This window comes from Elephantulus edwardii, unplaced genomic scaffold (assembly GCF_000299155.1).
Source record: "Elephantulus edwardii isolate Elephantulus edwardi_28Jun2011 unplaced genomic scaffold, EleEdw1.0 scaffold00033, whole genome shotgun sequence".
NCBI lineage: Eukaryota > Metazoa > Chordata > Mammalia > Macroscelidea > Macroscelididae > Elephantulus > Elephantulus edwardii.
In genome coordinates this window covers 20448064-20470268 of record NW_006399783.1, presented here as the reverse complement: position 1 = coordinate 20470268, position 22205 = coordinate 20448064, and the positions used below count along the sequence as shown (strand labels likewise).

At 37.9% G+C, this 22205-nt stretch overlaps 1 protein-coding gene and 1 pseudogene across 2 annotated transcripts in view; both read right to left on the bottom strand.

The window, feature by feature from the left end:
* Positions 1-22205, bottom strand: part of NSD1 (nuclear receptor binding SET domain protein 1) — a 197182-nt gene that overhangs the window by 114567 nt on the left and 60410 nt on the right. For both annotated transcript variants that reach the window (XM_006884391.1, XM_006884390.1), the window contains one exon: positions 15707-15842. In XM_006884391.1, coding sequence (XP_006884453.1) covers positions 15707-15842 — 136 coding nt within the window. The remainder of the gene's footprint in view (positions 1-15706; positions 15843-22205) is intronic.
* Positions 2531-4061, bottom strand: LOC102869014 (annotated as a pseudogene).

Here is a 22205-nt window from a genome sequence, read left to right as displayed (position 1 = left end):
ACTGTCCAGCTCTCTAATGCACTGCAAGTAACTGTGAAGACAATGGTCTGGATCAGCTTTCTTAGTACTCTGGAGAGGTCCTTGACAGCAAATTTTCCAAGTGCAATTTGTCCTTTGATTTCATGACTGCTAGTGCCATGAGTATTGACTGTGGAACCTAGCAAGCTGTAACAAGAATCCTTTTCAAACAAAGCGAAAGGAGAATGCTTAAAATGTAAAGGAGGTAGACTAACCACATACATTTTGTTTTCTCCCCATATGAAATCCAGCAAAAACAACAGAAAAGGTATATTAAAAGCAGAAAGGACAGAGCATACAGAATGAGAAACGACAATAAAAACTTTTAAAATGTTGAAAGATACAGGGTGGTAAGAGAAAAAAAATATTCAAGAGAGTTGAATCATAAGCTAACAATAGGGGGAAAAAGCTCAAGCTGTCTATTGCCAGACTGGATTTTTTTTTTTTTTCACATAGCCAGCAGAAGGAGCTGGTGGTCTAAAGGGTTAGGGTTAAATATCTGTGCTATGAACACAAAGGTACACTGTTCAAATTCATCAGCTACTTCAATGGATGTTGTTGTTGTTATGTGCCACTGAGTTGCCTGGGATCCATAGTAACCCTATGTACAGCAGCCCTGAACCCTTCTGTCCTGAGCCAGTCTCACTAATTGCAACTCACCAACCCCCTTGGCCAGAATTACTGTATCAACCCATCTAATCCGGGGTTTTCCACTCCTGTGCTGTCCCTCCACCCTTCCGAGCTTGATGTCCTACTCCAAGGACCCACCTCTCCTGGCCATGTGTCCAAAGTATGTGAGACGGTGCTTCAAAATCCTAGACTCCACGGAGAGACCTGGTTTCACCCTCTCCAAGACAGACCACTTTACTTTCTTAGTTGTCCATGGTATGTTAAAGACTATTCTCTAGCACCACAACTCAAAGGTATCGATCCTTCTTCTGTCATCTTTAGTCATTGTCCAACTCTCTGAAGCATAAAAAGTAATTGCTAAAACGATGGCCTGGATTATGTGAAACCTATACTTGAACCGTGGAAGCAGTCCTCAGAACAGAGCAAGGAAACACTGCATGGTTCAAAATAAGGAGGAAAGTGCATCAGGGATGAATCCTGTCCCCATAATTTTTCAATCTGTATGCAGAACAGATCATTTGGGAATCAGGGTTTTATGAGAAGGAATGTGGCATCAACACTGAAGAAGGAAGACTCATCAACAACTTACGATACATGCAGATGACACAACCTCGCTTGCTGAAACAAATGAAGACCTGAAGCTTGCTGCAGAAGGTCAAGAACTGTAGTTTTCATATGGATTGAACCTCAATATTAAGAAGACAAAGATTCTCATCACTGGGGCAACTGGCAGTAACATGATGGATGGAGAAAAGATTGAAGTTGTTAGCAATTACAGCTTGTTCAGCTCCACAATTAAAACTCTTAACACCAGCTGTCAGGAAATCAAGACAAATTGCTCTAGGAAAATCCGTTGTCAGGAATCTCTCCAGAGTGCTGAAAAGCAATGATGTCAATCTAGAGACTAAAGTGTGCCTAATCCAGGACACAGTCTTCGCTTAAGGGATAAAGGTGAGTAATCTGCTCCCATGTAATTTACTTCTGTTGAAAACCCAGTGGAGGGTCAGTTAAGAATGGTTCAGACATGACAGCAAGTAGAAATAACACCTAGAATGAATAGAGAAGTTTGTTGTTGTTATATACTGTCAAACTGATTGATTACAAATCATAGCAAACCTATTAACAATAGATTTGAACCTGGTTAAGTTTTGGTTTTTTTTAAACTCAACATTTATTATATTTATTTTACTAAACAGTATGGTTCAAAAAACACAAATAAGACATCTTTACTTGACTCTTATCCAACTGAGTGGAAGGGGCTGACTCTATTCCATCCATTCTTTCTTCCATGCATATGAAGCTGAAACCATATCAGCAAGCACTCATGTACACTTTGCCTTTCCTGTTCAACATGAGTGAACTTTTCTGAACCAAGGCAGACAAATGAAGCTTTACAAGATACAGGCACTTTATGTTTCCAGTTTTAAAAATAAGCAAAATGAAAAATGTTTAATAAAAATAATTAGAATACAGAAAGCTTTAAGAGTTCTACCATTAGCACTAATGACTTAAACACAATGCAATCAGACATACCAAACAAGTAAAACAAACAAATAAAAATTTAACTCGGTTTAATGGGCTTATATGCAAAATAAAACTCAATTTACTGCAACTGGAGAAAACTGACCATTTGAACAACTTAAAGATATGTCAATAATGGGCATTGAATCTTGCATATGTATGCAGCTGAGTAACATCTGAAAGCTTTGTAAGAATGTGCGGGTAGTAAAAAAAAAAGCAAAACAAAACAAGAGCTGCTTTAGATTCCACAGTATATGATTAAATAAAATAAAGCAATTTACAAAAAAAGTATCAAATGACACTTGAAAATAAATAATTCATCATTCTGATGAATATATACATGTAGAGTCCACTTGGGAATTTAACAAAGTAGCATATCACTATCCAGAGATGATGCAGGAGCAAGTTCGCAATAAATAAAACAGTGGTTTCACTAGCTTCAGCTTCAGTCAATGGCTCCAGGCAAATAAACTTACTTTGGGTTGGTTCTGGATTCAGGCTACTATCCAGAAGCTCATAAACTTCTATGGGTTTATCTACATAAGACACCACTTCTGATGATGTTGCACTCTCCCATTCAAAAGCAAAAAAGCAGGGTTCCCGTCAAGGAATGCAAGAAGTAGAAAAGCAGTGTACTGGATTAAGTTGCTTATCTGCTTTGGATTTAGATTTTCTTCCTTCTTCAGAAACTGGCTGAAGTATATTGATCTTGGTGGTCTCTAATTCTTTATTCTCTGAATCAACCAAGGAGATCTGGGTTTATGCTAAATTGTCGTCCTGGTAGCATAGTTTGGAAACCCTCTAAAATGCAGTCAATACTGTCAAGATAATTCAACAGTTTAACCTTTAATAAATTGATGTTATCATTCAAAATGGAATCCATGATGCTCAGAGGATCTTCTGTGGTCAGACTGGATGAAACATTGAGCTGCACAGCACTAGACATGAGTGGGCTACTGCCGTCACTGCCTGACCTGAACTGAGGGATTCTCTGGCGGGTTCATGCTGATCTCCCACTTTGAATAACAGGTGTGTACTCATCTTCATTGTCATCTTCAACAATAACAATATAAGAACACTAGGTTGGATATAACATCTTCATTTGTTTCTAGAATAACTGGGATATTTTCTTCATCTGCATTATCATCAATAACATCATATGTAATGATGTCATCTGAAATCCACTCCCTTGTTTTTACACTTTCAGTCCTAGTGTGTGGAACTTCATGGTGGTAACCATCTGCTGGTTTTTTGACCATGGCTATAAGAGATTCTTCTTCTGATCTCCAGTAGTAATTAGAGACTTTTTACATTTTAAACTCACAAACTCGTTATCCTGAACTAATGGGACAATACACTGGACAATCTTTCAAATAACTTGCTCCTGTTGTGCATGCTTGTTCATAATTCTGACACTTCCTTCAAAGTGATTCATTCTCACTTTTTAATTCAGAAAGCGTGAACTCAATAGTTTGTTTTATTTGAACTTTCTGAGTACTACTCATAATTTTTGTTTAGTCTTCTTGACAAATTTTATTTTCTTCTGGTTTAGAAGATGAAACCTTTCTTTTCATATTCTCCAGCAAATCATCCTGGCCTTGTTTGAATTATGGATGTTGAAATTCAACAGGACCATCTTGCTCCTGCTTTATAATTCCAGAGTCAGTATGTATCACTTTATGAAAACCATACATATTCAGTTGTCTCACAAAGCTTGCCATATTATTGTACGTAAAGTATTTGGGAAGGATTTCTTTTGCAAATCTTTGTTCATCCAAAACCAAAAAATTCTAACCATTCTGGCTCCAGGGTATGAACAAATTGGTGCGAGTTTCCTCCACAAGGGTCCACAGCTTGCGGAGGAAGGCTGACACATTCGAGCTCTGCTTCATTCATTGTTAGTGAGGTGCAGGGATTCCAAATTCTACACCTGAACAAGGTGGTGGTAGCAAAAGCAGCTGAACCTGGTTTTACTCTGTGCCATTAACATCTCTGATAAATCTGAGTCCATATTACTGTCATTGTGTAATGTAACTCACCTTGTTTACCTCTGTTATGCTTATCTTCAACTACTGCAAACATGATGTCTTTTTTCCAAGGAGTGGCCCCTCCTAACAATATGCCCAAAGTCTTGAAATGAAATTTCACTCAAAGGAGCAAAGTGGTTGCACTTTCTCCAGGACATATTTGTTTTTTGTTTTATAAATCCATAGGCTACTCAGTACTATTCTCTAATACCAAAATTCAAATGCATCAATTCTTCTGTCATCCTTGGACATTATCCAAATTTCAGGTACATAGTAAGTACTGAAAAGACCATGGCTTAGATCAGGTGCACCTTAGTCTATAAACTGACATCACTGCTCTTTAGCACTCTGGAAGTCCACAACAGCTGATTTTTCTAATACAACACATCTTTCGTTTCCTTGACTCTTGGTCAAAAGGATTCTGACTGTGGATTCAAGCAAGATAAAATTGCTGACAATTTCCATCTATCATGATGATGTTGCCTATTGGCCCAGTGGTGAGAATTTTCGAAGGTTATAATCTCTGATCTTCTACACCACGCATCTCAAGTCCTCCTCACTTTTTCAGCAAGTCAGATTCTATTATCTGAATAATGTAAATTCTTGATGAGTTTTCCTACAATTCTGATGCCACATTCCTTTTCATACAGTCCAGCTTGTCCACAGATTTGCTCAGAATGAATAGGGAGAAAGTCTGGAGAAAGGACACAGCCCTGAAACACATCCTTGATTTTAAATCATGCAGGATTCCAGTACAGGGTTTGGAGAACAATCTCTTGGTCTAGGTTTTGCATGAATACAATTATTCTCAGATTTTCATTCTTCTCAATGTTAGTCATAATGTGTTATAATCCCCACTATGAAATAAGCACAGACACACATTCTTCTGGTATGCTCTTCTTTCAACCATGATCAATCTCACATCACCAATAATAATAATCACCTTAGTGCCATAGCCTCTTCTAAATCCAGACTGAATTTCTGGAAGTTCTCTGTTGATGTACTGTTATAGTCATTTTTAAATAATTTTCAGGAAGATTTTGCTTGCATGTGGTATTAATGATACTGTTTGATAATTCCCACATTTTGTTGAATCACCCTTTTTTTATTCCAATGGGAACAAAAAATATGGATCTCTACCAGTAGTTGTTTTTCAGACTTCCTGGCACAGCCTGGTGAGCATATCAAAGACTGTATCTTGTTTGTTAGAACATGGTAACTGGTAGTCCACCAATGCCCAGGGCCCAATTTTTTTCCAATGCCTTCAGAGTACCTTGAATTTCTTCTGCCATTATCTCTGTTTCTTGATCATCTGGTACTTTTTGAGATGCTTCCCTATCAGCTAACTGTTTCTGGTACAGTGACTCTGTATATTTCTATCTTCTTTTGATGCTTCCCAGACAATTCAAGATTTGGTCCATATTATTTCTATAGTACTTCTACAGTATTACTACTCAAAAGATGAATTTTTATTTCAGTTCGACAAATACGCTTCTCTTTTTATTTTCTGACTTCAGCTCATTTCACATTTCATTATGATTACTTGCAAGTCTGTTGAAGAAGTTAGAGCAATTCTAGAAAATTAACAGAACTGTACAAATACTTCTAAATGTAATAATGTTGGTGAAATTCAATGATGGTGAATCTTTGTCTCACTTAATGGAAGTTCTTATCAGGAGTGGACAACTCTTAGAAAAACACATGCAGGGAAAGATCACAGAAAGGGCAGATGATCCTCAAAAATACAGAATGACTTTAACAACAGGCTGGAGCACAACAGAGCTCGTGAGAAGGGCACAGGAAAAGATAAGGTTCAGATATGTTGTTATTATTAGGTTCACTGTGAGTCCTGGTCAACAGTAACAAAAAGAGCAATAACCCACTAAGGTTTTGAAAAACAGAAAAATATTTAAAAAAAAACATAAATGTATAAACACAGAGAAAACACAAAACAACTATGAGGTATCATCTCATCCCAGTAAGAATAGCAAAATTTAACAGAACAGCAAACAACAAATACTGACGAGGTTGCGGAGAAACTGGAATCCTTATGGTGCAACCACTGTGGAAGGCAGTGTGGTGCTTTTTCAAAAAGTTGCAAATAAGGAGAGCTCTGGTAGCCTAGTGGCAAGAAGCTGCATTGCAATCCCAGAGGCTCACGGTTCAAATCCACCAGATGCTCTGCCGGGGAAGGAGGGACAATCTCCTCCAGTACCAAATCGGATTTGATGGTGTACACACACACAAATAAATATATATATTTTTTTTAAATGTTGCAAATAGAAATACCATTTGACCCAGCAATTCTATTATTATTGGGAATATTCCCCAAAGAAACTATAATGGCCACCCAAGCAGATATATGCATACCCATGTTTACTGCAGCTTTGTTCACAATAGCTAAGAATTGGAAACAACCTAAGTGCACATCAACAAACAAATGGATAGAGAAGCTCTGGTATATTCACAAATGGAATACTACGCTGCACTGAAATACAAGGAACTCATGAAGTATTATTCAAAATGGGTGACCCTGGAGGACATTATCTCAGTCACAAAAGGGCAAATACTGCATGGTGCCACTGTTGTAAAATGGGACTTACATAAGGGTTGGGGAGAGACTAAGAAAGATGGGATGAATAATGTATATTGCACTGAAACAGATGAGGGAGAGAACTGTTTAAAATGGATATGTGATTATGTATTATTGTCATGACAGGAGTCCAGAACGAAGGTTGAATAGTGGACTGGACTTGAAAAGCGTGAACTGGGGGGGGGGGGGGGGGGGGGGGGGGGGGGGGGGCGCAGCGGCGGCGAAGTGCAACAATGAATGATTGGAACCCCAAGTAAATTTTCATTAAGATTAATAATAAAAAAAAAATGCAAAAAAAAATTTAAAATTTTTTTTAAAAGCATAGAGAAAACAAGAACAGAGTATGAATTACAGAGCTGAACAAGTATGCCACAACATTTTTGAAAGAAAGTAGATTATCCTAATTAAGCCATGAGCAAGTGATTATTCTTCCCTCCATTAGTAAAAATACTTGCTAATGAAACTTTCATTGCTTGATTAAAATGTCTGAGCTTCCATATTGCTATACTTACTTAATAGGAGGAAGAATACTCTTACTTAATAGGAGAAAGAATACAATTTAAGAGTATATTTGAGACTTTTTGGCAACTACATTTAGGTTTAAGTCTAGGTACCATGTAAAATACTAAATGTTAGATTTATTCTTTTACAAGAGGCCTTTAGTGTTTCAGAAGAATTAGCTTGATTCAATTCTTGTCTCCATCAAGAGAACCAAATTAATTTTTAACTGTTGATTTGATTATCTATTAATTTTTCAGTTGTTTAAAGTATCTAAATGCATGTAGTTGATCAAGTTTGGAAGCTGTGCTGATATTGAGTAAACCACTCTGTCAAATAAGCCTAACTGTCCAAATTAGTTTGGTTGTAGCCAGAGAACTACATGGTCAATTATAAGTAGGCTCCAACTCTGTAACAAACAACTATGATACCAAATCCTGTATCACCAGTGAGGAAACTAAAGAACCAATTATATCTACACCAGCATCTTCAAATGTTAAGAAACTGGCAATACCCATATGGCCTCATGGTAAGGAGCTGCACTGCAATCCCAAAGTCATGAGGCTTGAACCCACCAGCTGTTCTGCAAGAGAAAAATGGGCAATCTTTTGTGCATTTTGCTGCCTCTGAAAAGCTACATGAAAGGATGGACACTGTTCGTTCTGACTTACTTGCACACAACAATAACAAACAATATATTTAGAGGTTGAAGAGACATAACACACAAAAAAAGTCAATTGAAAGTTGTAAAGTAGCAATGAAAATGTAAAAATTCCTACTCATCACTCCATCAAATCTCTAAGTTGATATTCCATCAGAAAAAATAAACATCAGATAAAATAAAACAGAAGCTGACAGAAGGATCAGAGTGGGCGTTGATGGTGAGAAAATAACATTGGACTACTGACCAGCAAGCTGTCTGTCTGAACTCATCATCCTTTCCACGGGAAAAGGACAGGCAGTTTCTTTCCCATAAAAAAATTTACAATCCTCAGAAACCCAGCAGATTTGCTATGAACTAAAACCAAATAGATCGTGGTGATGTTATTGTTGATTGCCAAAAAATACAACAGTATAACAAAATTGAAGTAATTAATTTTTTCAACTCATTTACTTAGAATAAAGGAAAACTATTAGAAGGCAAAAACAAATGAACCAAATACTAAAACTACAGTCATTTCCTCAGATCTCTTAAAACTACAGTCATTTCCCCAAATCTCCTTTGATGTAATATTCCCAAAACAATGAAAATAGTTTGATTCTATAGGCAACAGACTCTTCATTGAGGAATCTAACCAAGCGAGGAGGAAAAATAGAAAAGATACTGACAATGAGTTGCAGAGGAAGAGGACAATTAAAACCACACTGTCTGAAGAAATTGTCAAGTTTCACATATTCAGAAATGTCAATATGCCAATATCAGTCTTTGCTTCATCTTAAACATCTATGGGAAGTCTGGACACAAATTTAAGAAAAAGGAAGCTTGGAATATCTTATCCACATAATGGACTACTCAAAAGGCCAATCGTCAGTATTCTCAGAAATGAAAATGACACTTCATCCTTGAAATAATGCAAAAGAAAAAGTAAACTCTTGTAAATTAAAAACGTAATTGCAGAAATTCAGAACTCACAAAATGACTTCCTATGAAGGGGAAAATATAATAATTAAAGAAGATGAAAATTAAGAAGTCAGTAAAGAAAGGACAGTTTCTGGACAAAGAGTGTTAAAAAATAATCAAGAAAGGAAATAATTATTAAGTCATTCATGAAAAAATTCATACTCAAAGTGACTTCTGGACAAGACTTCAAATTAGACAGAAAGACACTATAAAATAAGTTTAGGCATTATGATGATGGCAAAGCCTGGCTCCACAAATGGGAACTATACCTCTCAACAATATCCACAGTACAAACTAATTCTTATAATGTTAGACATACACTACCTTACAGGTCTAAATGAATTAATATTAACTCCAACACCAACATTAACGCTCTTCTATTGTTATGTGCCGTCGAGAAGCCTACAACTCATGGCAACATTATGTACAACAGCTCTGAACACGTGCCAGTCTCATTGAATTCGACACACCTGTTCCCACTGCCCCAGTTATCGAGTCACGCCATCTCATCCGAGGGTTTCCTCTCTTATACTGTCCCTCCACCCTTCTAAGCTTGATGTCCTTCTCCAAGGACTGGTCTCTCCTGGCCACGTACCGAAAGTGTATGAGACAGAGCTTTGAAATCCTAGCCTCCAAAGATAAACTTGGCTTCTTCACCCTTTCGAAAACAGACCTATTTGTCTTCTTGGCAGTCCATAGTAGTATGCTCAAGACTCCGCCAGTACAACGCAAAGTCATTAATTGTTCTTTCATCCTTGTCACTGTCCAGCTCTCTGACGCATAGAATTAACTGTGAAGACCATGGACTCAATGAGGAACACTTTAGTCTCTAGACTGACATTGTTACTCCTAAGTACTGTGGAAAGGTCCCTAACAGCAGATTTACCTAATGTGATTCGTCTTTTGATTTCCTGATTGTTGGTGCCAACAGTGCAGATAGAGGAGCTGAGTACAACTGGCTCTTAACACTCTATTTTTGTTGTTGTGGAACCCATAGCTGACCCTCTGGCAAGTTTTCAAAGACAATTAATCACATGGGAGGAGACTGCCAATCCTTGACCAATGCAGCAACTAGTGAATTTGAACTGCGTAACTTCCCGACTACCATGTAGCTTCTTGCCATGAGACTACCAGTGCTCCGCTAGGCCCTAAATCCATTGCAACTACCATATAGCGTCATATTGATGGTTAACGAGCTTTTTAAAAACCTGAATAACAAGAAGTTATTTCATGTTGACAGCAAAATACAATCTTATTAGTCTAGACAGCATCTCACATGTGTTTACAGCCTCTCTGACCTTCATTCAGCCTGGTTTGCAAATCAGTGTTACAAATTTTCCTTAGTTCTGCCAATTGTGGCATCTTCCCTCAATAATCCAGTAAACGTGGGTAAAGGCCTCTGATCCTGGTTCCATGAAGCAGGAGTTGTTCTCTGTTCTTCTCTGGTTTTCTGCAAAAGATACTACTGTTGTTCTTGCATAGCACCTGGTCTGGAAGGCACAGCAATTACATGTTCAGAAGTATGCATGCTGAGATCCCTGCTTCCCTGAATAATGAGATTCTCAATTTCTGTTGCAGTCATATATATTTTGTATGGACAATTGGTATCTTTTTTTTTTTTCAATTATTAAAAGGGATAAATAAAAAAAGAAAAAAAAAAGGAAAATAAAAGGGATATTTTATTTCCCTCTAAAACGAAGTAAAAAGGAAAATCTCAGTTTACTGTTTTGATAAAGCAAGATGAAGCTTAGAATGGGATCACTTGACTCTTTTGCTTTTTATCTCCTCCCAGTTCAAACGCAGGTTATACACATGGATTTCACCTGATGGTATGCATAGGAATCAGATCGATTACATCTGCGGAAAAAACCGCTGGGGAAGCTCAATATCGGCTGTGAAAACTAGGCCAGGCAGGAACTGATTGTGGAACAGACTACCAACTACTCATTTGCAATTTCAAGCTGAAGCTGAGGAAAGCTAACCGAATCCACAGGAGCCAAAATATGACTTTGAGTTCATCCCACCTGAATTTCAAAATCATCTCAGGAAGAAGTTTGAGGTCTTGAACACTAATGAGCAAAGACCAGATGAGTTGTGGGAGGATGTCAAATGTATCATCCAGGAAGAGTGCAGACGGTCATTACAAAGACAGAAGAGGAAGAAAAGATCAAAATGGAGGTCAGAAGAAACTCTGAAGATTGCACTGGAGCATAGAGAAGCCAAAGAAAATATTACAATGAAATGGAGCTACAGTCGGAAAATCAAAAGGGCCGAACTCGCTCAGCATTTCTTAAGCTCAAGGAACTGAAGAACAAATTCCAACCTTGAGTTGCTATAATCAAGGATGCTTTAGGCACAATATGAAATGATCCAGGAAGTATTAAAAGAAGATGGAAAGAATATACTGAGTCACTGTATCGAAAAGAATTGGCAGATACAAAAGAATATAATGAAATAACATTTGAGCCTATGGTGATGAAGGAAGAAGTTCAAGCTGCTTTGAAGGAAATAGCAAAAAATAAGGCACCAGGAATAGACGGTATACCAATTGATGTATTTCAGCTAACAGATGCTGCCCTGGATGTGCTCACCAAGTTGTGCCAAGAAATCGGGAGAACAACCACTTGGCCAACTGACTGGAAGAGACCTGTATTTGTTCCCATTCCAAAGAAGGGTGACCCAACTGAGTGTGGAAACTACAGAACAGTATCACTGATTTCACATGCAAGCAAGATTCTACTGAAGATTATCCAAAACGACTGGAATAGCACATCAGCAGAGAACTGCCAGAAGTCCAGGCTGGGTTTAGAAGGGGTTGTAGTACTAGGGATATTGTTGCTGATGTTAGATGGATCTTAGCTGAAAGCAGGGAATACCAGAAGAATGTATATCTGTGTTTCATTGATTATGCAAAGGCGTTTGACTGTGTGGATCATAACAAACTGTGGTGGACTATGAGAATCCCAGAACATTTAATGGTGCTAATGTGAAACCTATACTTGGACCAAGAGGCAGTCGTCAGAACAGAGCAGGGTAACACTGCATGGGTCAAAATTGGGAAGGGTGTACGACAGGGATGTGTCTGTCCTGTCTTCATACCTTTTCAACCTGTATGCAGAGCAGATTATCTGAGAGGCTGGGCTCTATGAGGAGAAGTGTGGCATCAGGATTAGTGGAAGATCTAGTAACAATCTGCATTATGCAGATGACACAACCTGGCTTGCTGAAACTGAGAAGGACCTGAAGTACTTGCTGCAGGATCAAGGACTGCAGCCTTCAGTATGGACTGAGGCTCAATGTCAAGAAGACAAAGAGTCTCACCACTAGACCAATTGGCAGCATCAGGATGGATGGAAGAGATTGAGATTGTTCACAACTTCAGTTTGCTCGGCTCCACAGTCAACACTTGGCACCAGCAGCCAGGAAATCAAAAAACGTATTGCGATGGGAAAGTCTGCTGTTAGGGACCTCTCTAAAGTACTTAAGGGCAACGGTATGTCTCTGGACACTACGGTGCATCTGATACAGGCCATGGTCTTTGTAATCACTTGTTATGCATCAGAGAGTTGGGCAACGACTAGGGAGGATAGAAGGAGAATTGATGCCTTTGAGCTGTGTTGCTAGAGAAGAGTATTGAATGTACCATGGAGTGCCAAGAAAACAAACATTTTCATCCTGGAGAGGGTTAAACCGGGCTCCTCCTTGGAGGCAAGGATTCTGGGGCTTCGTCTGACATACTTTGGACATGTTGTGAAGAGAGACAGGTCGTTGGAGAGGGACATCATGCTTGGGAGGGTGGAGGGACAGCGCAGGAAGGCAAGACTCTCTATGACGTAGATTGATTCAGTGACTGGGGTATTTGGGATGGGAGTGCTGGAGACAGTGAGACTGGAACAGGATAGAGCAGGGTTTAGGGCTGTTGTACATAGGGTTGCTATGAGTCGTAAGTGACTCAACGGCACATAACAACAACAACAACAGTTCAAAGTGCTTCTATCTTTTGACAGCCTACATTCTTTTAGATCTGGAGTTTGGCTCAACACATTTGAATCTTAACACAATCTTCTTTTGTAGTTTCAGCCTTTTTACGAAAAATTGGCTTGGTCTGCCCACCATAGCCACTCTGCTTCCTGTCATAACGCCGCTTTCTCTGAACATACATAGAGTCTTTGCCCTTCTTGTACTGTGTCACTTTGTGGGGCTGGTGCTTGCTACACTTTTTGCAAAAAATCTGGCGAGTTTTGGAAACTTTGACCATGTTCGCGGGAGTCCTATCCACTTGAAAAGCGACAATTGATATCTTGCACTACAAACAACTGGGCAGTGTAAATTACATGACTGATGGTCCCATCTACTTATCTACTATAAACTGACCAGAAAAAGAAGTACAAAGACAACTGAAGAGTAATTATTACAAGTGTTAACTTACTTGCATCCAAGAAACAAAGGGCATCATATGATTTTTACAAACCAGGCAAACTCCTTCTATGTTAATTTTCTGTATGTTTCATACATGTGCTGACAATTTCTATGCCATTGTAAAACGTAGGAGGGAAAGAGAATTATGCATTCCCAAACTTGGCTTACTACAAAGTCATAAACCACAAGGACAAGAAAATAAAAATAAATCATGGACATTACAGAGAGAAAATGGAAAAAAAAAGTGTTGTTGTTATGTGCCATCGAGTTGTCTGCGACTCATAGTGACCTTGTGTACAAGAGCCCTAAACGCTGTTCTATCCTGTGCCAACCTTGCCATCTCAAACAAACTCATAGGAATCAGATTGATTAAATCTGAGGAAAGAACTGGAGAAGCTCAATATCAGCTGTGAAAACTAGACCAGGAGCTGATTGTGGAACAGACTACCAACTACTCATATGCAAGTTCAAGGTGAAGCGAGGAAAATTAAACCAAATCCACAGGAGCCAAAATATGATTTTGAGTCTATTATCACCTGAATTTCAGAACCATCTCAGAAATAGGTTTGAGGCCTTGAACACTAATGAGCGAAGACCAGATGAGTTGTGGGATAATATCAAGGGTATCATTCAAGAAGAGTGCAAACGGTCATTGCAAAGGCAGAAGAGGAAGAGAAGACCAAAATGGATGTCAGAAGAGACTCTGAAAATTGCACTAGAGCACAGAGAAGCCAAAGCAGAGGGAAGAATTCAAGATACTAAAGAGTTGAATAGAAGATTTCAAAAGGCAGCAAGGGACGACAGTAAAATATTACAATGAAATGTGCAAGGAGTTGGAATCAGTCTACCATGAGTAGGTGAAACATCAGTGGCACAGCTTTCAGCATCACACAAGTTAACACTGTAGGGTAAGGTGACAGGTAAACTAAAATAATGATCTTGAGAGTATCCCAAAAGAGTTTATGAACCATCTTAAGAACAGATTTAGGGGAGCTCTGGTGGCCTACTGGCAAGGAGCTGCAACTACAATCCCAGAGGCTCACGGTTCGAATCCACCAGATGCTCTGCCGGGAAAGGAGGGACAATCTCCTCCTGTACCAGTCAGATCTGATTTGATGGTACACTCACACACACAAAAATATATATATATATATATAAAAAGAACAGATTTGATGACTAGCAGTCAAACACAAAGCAAGTTATGGAGTAACATCAAGGACATAATTAATGGAAAAACCAAAAGATTATTAGAAACAAAATAGGTATCAGGAAGGGTTCTGGAACTTGCACTACAACAAATGAAAAGAAGTCAAAACAAAGAGTAGGAATTACAATGAAATGTGCAGAGCTAACATATTCAAAATACACGATCAAATAAAAAAAATATAATTAAAGAAATCATCCAGCATAGATACAAATATGAAATATATAGTTTTTCTTAAAAGTATCATTGTGTGTATGTACATACACATAAATGCATGTATTGATTGGCTTAACACCAATAGATTCAAAATCGAAAAAAGATTAGAACTCGCCTGAAAACCCAATGGAGTGTCAGATATGGGTTCCAATTCAACAGCAAAGAACAACAAATATCCCTTTACAGAGGATCACTTTTTCAAACCGTCACACACACTCATACATTAAACACCTTTGCAACTATGAAGAAGAGGATTTTCAATGAAAAAATTTCCGAAAGTGAAAGAATTGCATAAAGAATGTCGGGGGGGGGGGGGACCAATGACAACGGTAGCAATTAAGGAAGGTAGAGAACAAATTAAAAAGAGCAAAGCAGGGCACAATTTCATTTTTTTAAATCGCATGAATATATAATCTACTAATAAATGCAATTACATATTTTTAAGTATAATAAAATTACAAAGCTGTTTTATTAGGGGGGAAAATGGAGCTCAAGATCAAATTCAATCTTCATTTACACAGACTGGATACCTAAGATCTTAACAGAAGAGTTAAATAATAAGCAAACTATAGTATCAAAAGAAAAACTAAAACTCAAAATTACTTTAAAATTCAAAACAACTTATAAGCATTACTTTTGTAATCTTGAGATTTAAAGCTATCAAAACATGGTGGAAATATGAAGATTTAAGCAGAAACCTATCATTTCATTGAAAAATTAATAGCTGATGTAAATTTCAGGTAAGAAATCTAACATTTTTCTAGAGTCAATGGGTAGAATAATTTAAATTTTTTTAATGACACTTAGAAAATATAAAATGTGTTAACTATTAATGAAATGCAGGAATAATGAAATGGGTTATTACTAAAGACAATATAAAATGGGTTTAGAGTAAAGGCAATTTCAAGTTTATAACTTAATATTGTATTTTATCGTGTATAATTAATTATCAGTATTACCTTTCATTTTTGAATGTGTGTTAATCAATGGATCAGAACAAATCCTGCAAGGCCACCATGGACGTCTCTTGAACTTTGCCCAGATGAGATCTCCAACTTCATACTTCAATGGTGCAGACTTTTTCTTGGGTTGACACTTTAGACAAACAAAACAGAGAACAGCAATGAGACTCAAATCACTTGAAAACATATTTCATCTTTGTATTAGCCTTCTGTTAAAGCAACGCTTTAAAAAATATCTGGGTAGAAAACACTAGCATCCTAACAACTGCAAAACAAAATAGTCTAAATTACCTTTTTAGTATACAGCAACAGTGCCTAATTTATAATCACATTACATAAGCAGTTTTATTTAAAATTGGGAGGGAAAATGACATTGATTTATGAAGAACTAGATGGGCAATCTCTTGTTCAATTTAAAGCCTTTGAAAACATACTAGAGAACAAGCTGAGTCCCAACTTGACAGCATGAGGTTTTTGGGGGTCCCCCCCATAATTAAATACTGAATAAAATGAATCACTGCATGAAAAAAAGACATTATCAATGTTCTACACTCCTGGAATCTTATTATCAGAATAATGGGGGAAGGTGGGGAGTCAGGGGAAGCTGTCGAGGGAGAAGGAAGTCAAGAATGAGAACACTATCATTTTTAACTGTGTCTGTAATTATGGTCTCTTTGGTAGTGATATCCTACGTCTCAAAAAAAAAAATTCCAAAACGAAACAGAAAACCAAACACAACATTACTAGTTAATGGACCACAGTGGTTCTGATTTTTAATTACTCAGAAAGTCAGAAGCTTTAGACAATTTTTCCCAAGTTGTATAAGGAAGAAAAATGCACTACACAACTCCATGGGACATCATTTTCATAGACTGCAATATGAATGAATCTCCTTGGAATTGTAAATAGAGATTTTAGCTTCATCATTTTCCAAATATGCTATTACCAACTGATCTGGTATAGAAATACTTTGATTTCATGTCTAAACCCATACATATGCCTTTAGGACCCAAACTCAACAGCAGAATCCCCTGCCTTAACTCGGCATGAGCTGCACCTCTGGTACGCCACCAAGAGTTCCAAATGTGCTTAAACAGTGATTCCCTAAAAACCCAAAAGAACAGCATTTTGATGAGACAAACAAACTCTGGCCAATTCCTCTCCAAACAATACACAAAAATTCAAGTAAACCACATAAACATAACTCTAGAACTCTTCAGCACCAAATAAGATAAAAAAATTGGTTTGAATATCAACTGGAAAAGGAGACAATGGATTAGAAAATCAAACTGGTTCCCCATAGAGTCTAGCCATTTTAAGATCCAAAAGAGAGCATGTATGGACAAGAAGCTAACATCACAGGATATCCACTGAGACAGAATAATATAAAACATGTATCTGTCCATTTCTCTATCTCCAGGGTCACTAAATTGAATGAAAAAGAAAAGTGCAGCAAAGTTGAAGGAGGAGGAGGGCGCAAGTTTAGAAGAATGAGACAATTTGCTGGTAGCGAGCCCTAGTCTTGTGGGTTGGTGGCCCATGCTATAGGGAGGGTTTACAGTGTACAAATTAGAAACATTTAGAGTCTCTCCCAACTACTCACACTTTGACTGAATCTGGACAAGAACTGGATAACTAATGTCATCAATCAGTAAATCTCTCCCTTTACTTTCCCAATACCTCCTCCTCATAACTAAAGAGAACAGTCCCAGTTAGAACAGTCCCACACCATTAACTTAGTGGATAGGGAAGAGCCCATGCAGAGGCAGAAGAAAAGCTATTTCCACAAAGAAGGAATTGAAGACATGCTCTTGATCGTTTACTAGCATCTTAATACACTGCCATAATGTTGGAACTGACTCACAGTTGACCTACAGCAGGTTTTTAAGGTTATAAATCACAAGGCAAGAGACTACTGTCCATCTTTCTCCCTTGGATAAGTTGCTTGATTCAAACCATCAGAGAGGCATGGCCTTTAGACTAGCAGTCCAACTCACCACAGACTACACCACTTATTCTGTTGTTGTTAGGTATAATCAAGTCACCTATGACTCATAGAGACCCTATGTACAACAGATCTAATGCCTGTACTATCCTGTGCCATCCCTGTTTCAGTCCATTTCAATGAGGAACTTCTTCTGTTGCTCTGTCTTTATTGTCTTTTATTATGTCTTGAAAAAGGTATGGTGAGCAGCGTCTGACATTTAGCCTCCTTAATTTTTTTTTTAAAAAAACCCTATCTGAAACAGCTGCTGTTGTATACCAATGAGTTGGAACCAACCCATAATGGACCCTCTAGCTGGTTTTCAGAGGCAGTTAATCACATAGGAGGAGAACATGCCCAGCTTCCTCCGACGAGGAGTTGGTAGATGTGAAACCACATGCCTTCAGTATTGCAGTGCAGATTCCTACCACCAGACCACCAGAGAGCTTCCTACCTGAAACAGTTACATGTTCTTTAATAAACAGTTTGTGGAATTAATTAATTGCAACTACACAGATAAATGAAAAATGCTGCATCTCAAGAATATTACAGGAAGAATGGGTTCAACTGGAAGATTAGTAACTTACCATTCAATTTTAAGACTCTGCTTTAATAAATTAAATACCACAAATGTCCTACCAAAAACAGTGTGATTAGTTCATTTCTATAGAGCTGGCTAAGCATAAGAAACACACTTTTTAAAATGAAAATTTAAAAAAAAAAAGTCTTTTTTGCCTGTTGTAAATTTTTATGATTTCAAAGCTAGTCATTTTTTAGCCAATCTTTTATTGGCCTGTATTTAAAACAAACAAACAAAAAAACAAACCACAACTGAATAGGGTCTCATAAACTTCTTATACAGGCAGTCCCCAGGTTACAAACATCCAACTTACAAACATTCTTCCTTGCCCTTTAAATTGGTTCTGTCATGGCCAACAAAGTTAAACAGGAGTAGATGTAAAGTATTACAATATGGCAGACTCTGCATGGTGCCTGAAATAGAAAAACCGTAAGTGAAAAATCATTAGTGGGAGATTAAGAAGAGTAGTAGCCCTTTCAGTAGTCTGATATGTAAGAAAGGATTACTGACAGGACTGCAGAAGAGTAACATCTAAGTAGTGTAGCTGACCACCATTTGACCAGGGTTTCAAACCAGTTCCCCAGGTTCAGTCATGGCTGAAGGGGAAATCATAAAGCTTTTTAGTTGCTGTTAAGCAGAAAGGCAGTATAAAGGGGAAATAACAGATCTGAGCCTTGCAAAAAACCTTACTCTCTTTCTTAGAGAAGAATGGTAGAGCCTGTACTGCATAGCAACCAAATCTCTTGCCTCTGGACTTTGAGCACGGTCTGGAGCAATACTGCCCTGGTAAACACAACTGCCAATCTTAAATGGCTCTCCACAGTCCTACCACTAATCCAATCTCATGGTTAAGGTTCCTGAAATGCTTCCGTATGCCTCTTCCTTCCTTATCTCTAATTTTAAGACTTCCAACTATAATTTTTCTGTCCAGGTTCTATGACAAAAGTACAAAATGGTACAACTCTAGGTTTCTTCTTGTTTCACTTCTTTAGCCATGACAGAATCAATTCAAAGACAAAGTAAGTTGTTCTTTGGGCTTTCATAATCTGGGAACTAAATGTAGTAATTATCCGATATGCCAAGGTCATTTGCAGGAAAGTTAGTGATGTAGAAGTTAAAGGATTCAGATGCTAACAAAAAGATGGCTGATTTTTATCTACCAACAGCACTAAGAAAGAAAACGCTGCAGGGTGCTTCTAGAAAGACTGTCTTGGAAACACTGTGGATGACAGTTCCACTGTCTACAGGGTTGCCTTAAATGACAAACAAGTTAATTGTCGTAAATTTGAATAACCATGAATCTCTGAACAGCACAAATAAGTAATGGGCTACTAGCTAATAGTTGACAGTTAAGAGTCTATTCAGGCATAGGCAACCGACCTCTAAATCCAAAAACCACAGACATTAAAAACTCTATGTAGTACAGTTCTACTCTGAAATAGTTATCAGAATCAACTCTATGGCAACTGGTTTAGTTTTTGGTTACAAATGTAACCAGTAAGTGGTAATCACAAGTCTGATATTTAGGTAGTTTGATTCCAGAGATCAAACTAATAACCATTGTTATTGTTGTTGTTAGGTATCATGAGCTGACCAACTCTAGTAATAACAATAAAACCCATGATTATTATATGCTTCCTGACTAACTAAAAACCAGCCTATGTTAAAAAGGTATGGAGATAAGACACATCCCTGGCATACATCCTTCCCTATTTTGAACCGTGCACTGCTCCCTTATTCTGTTCTGACGACTGCCTCCCTTTATTCTGTTCTGACGACTGCCTCATGGTCAAAGTATAGGTTTCACATAAGCACCATCGAGTTTTCTGGGATTTCCATTTTTCTGAAAGCCAACCACAGTTTTTTGTGGTCCACACAGTCAAATGCCTTTCCATAGTCAATGAAACAAAGATAGACAATTCCTCTGGTATTCCCTGCTTTCAACCAACCATCCATCTAACATTAGCTACAATATCCTTAGTACCATGGCGTCTTCCAAACCAGCCTGCACGTCTCTGTTGATGTGCTGTTCCAATCGTTTTTGGATCATCTTCAGCAGAATCTTTCTTGTATGTGATATTAGGGAGGCTGGGCTCTAATGAGGAGAAATGTGGCATCAGGATTGAAGGAAGACTCATCAACAATCTGTGTTATGCATAGCACACAACCATGATTGCTGAAATTGAGGAGGACCTAAAGTGCTTGCTGCAGGTCAAGAACCGCAGCCTTCAATATGGATTGAAACTAACCCACAATTACAAAACCTAAGGAAAATCTTTTTTTAAAAAAGAAAAGAAAAATGCCCTCATTTGGTCTGAGTATTCAGCAGTTTAAAAAGTCAGTGATTTGAACCCACTAATCATTCTCTGGAATAAAAATATGGCAGTCAGTTTCCACAGAACTTTTATGGAGCAGTTCTGCTCTTGAGTCATGTTAACTTGCAACTAACTCAATATTAGTGGATTTATTATTTTTGGTATAGGAATGAGATGTTTTGAATAGACAAGAAAAAGAACTTGAGTGGTACCAAGATAAAAGCCAAGATTCATACAAACAAGGAAAGCAGTAATATGAATTATATTACTAACTATATCACTTGAAACAAGTCTGTTTATTAAGCCTCACTTTCCTAAAACCATAAAATGGGAAAAGGAACACCTGCTGTACAGGACCAAAGTGAAAATATTAATGTATTCTCATATTTTAAGATTAATAAAATTTAATTAAGAATTATAGAAGTATATTTAATCTAGATGTTAAAATAGAAATACCCAACTTAAGACTTGATACTATGATGCAAGGATAATTCAGTGAAATATGTAAAGTGATATGAAGTCAGAAGATACTAAAAATGTAATACACAGTGGCATAAAACAGATACCAATGGTCAAAACTAACAGTCATTGAGAAAAACAACAAAAAGTCTCATTAAGATCATAATACTATTTCAAATCCACAATGAGATACCATCTCACACCATTAGCAGTGGCAAAGTTTGACAGGATAGCAAGTAATAAATGTTGGAGAGGATGTGGTGAGACAGGAACTCTTATTGTTGGTGGGATTGTACAATGGTACAGCCACTCTGGAAGGCAGTTTGGTGCTTCCTCAAAAAGGTGAACAAAGAAATTCCGTATGACCCCACTATTCCACTGCTTTGAATATACCCAAAGAAAATGAGAACCGAGGCTCAAATGAAAACTTGTACACCATGTTTATAGCCACATTATTCACTATCACAAGAACATGGAAATAGCCCAGATGTCCAACCACAAATTAATTGATAAGTTGTGGTATACAATGTATACAAATGAATACTACACACCACTGCAGGAGCAATCATTTTGTAAATTATTACCTAACCTGGGAGGGACGGGAGAGCATTATGCTGAGTAAACTAACTCAGTTCCACAAGGACAAATACTGTATAAAACCATTACTTCAGATGAGTATGAAGATCCAAAGCAGGGGGGAGAGTGGAAATAATAGAAGTGAGAATGGGGGAGGGGGGCGAGGGAGAGGGAGAGGGAGGGGGAGAGGGAGTGCGAGTGGGAGAGTGTCGGGGAGGGGGGCAGGGTGTTAATTATAGGGTTCCACAATTTGATGGGTGAGTGGGGTGAAGGAAATGGGAAGAATCTTTTGTGAAAAACAATGTACTTAAACTCTGTAAATAAATCATGACTATAAGCAAAGATTTTTACTACCTTCTTAATAAAACCTTTACCCACTTCCCAGTTCCACCCTCAACCAGGATAACCCTTCCCATCTGCCAAGTCCCTTCAGAAAATATCTTCCATTGTCCAACCCATGATCTGACAGCTTGTATCTTAAGCTTTCTGGGCTTCTGTGATTCCAAAAAGGTCGACTGCTGACATTTTTCTTTTGACCAGTGTCTCTTAAGTTTAGTTGTACTGTCTCCAAGGGAAGTTGAC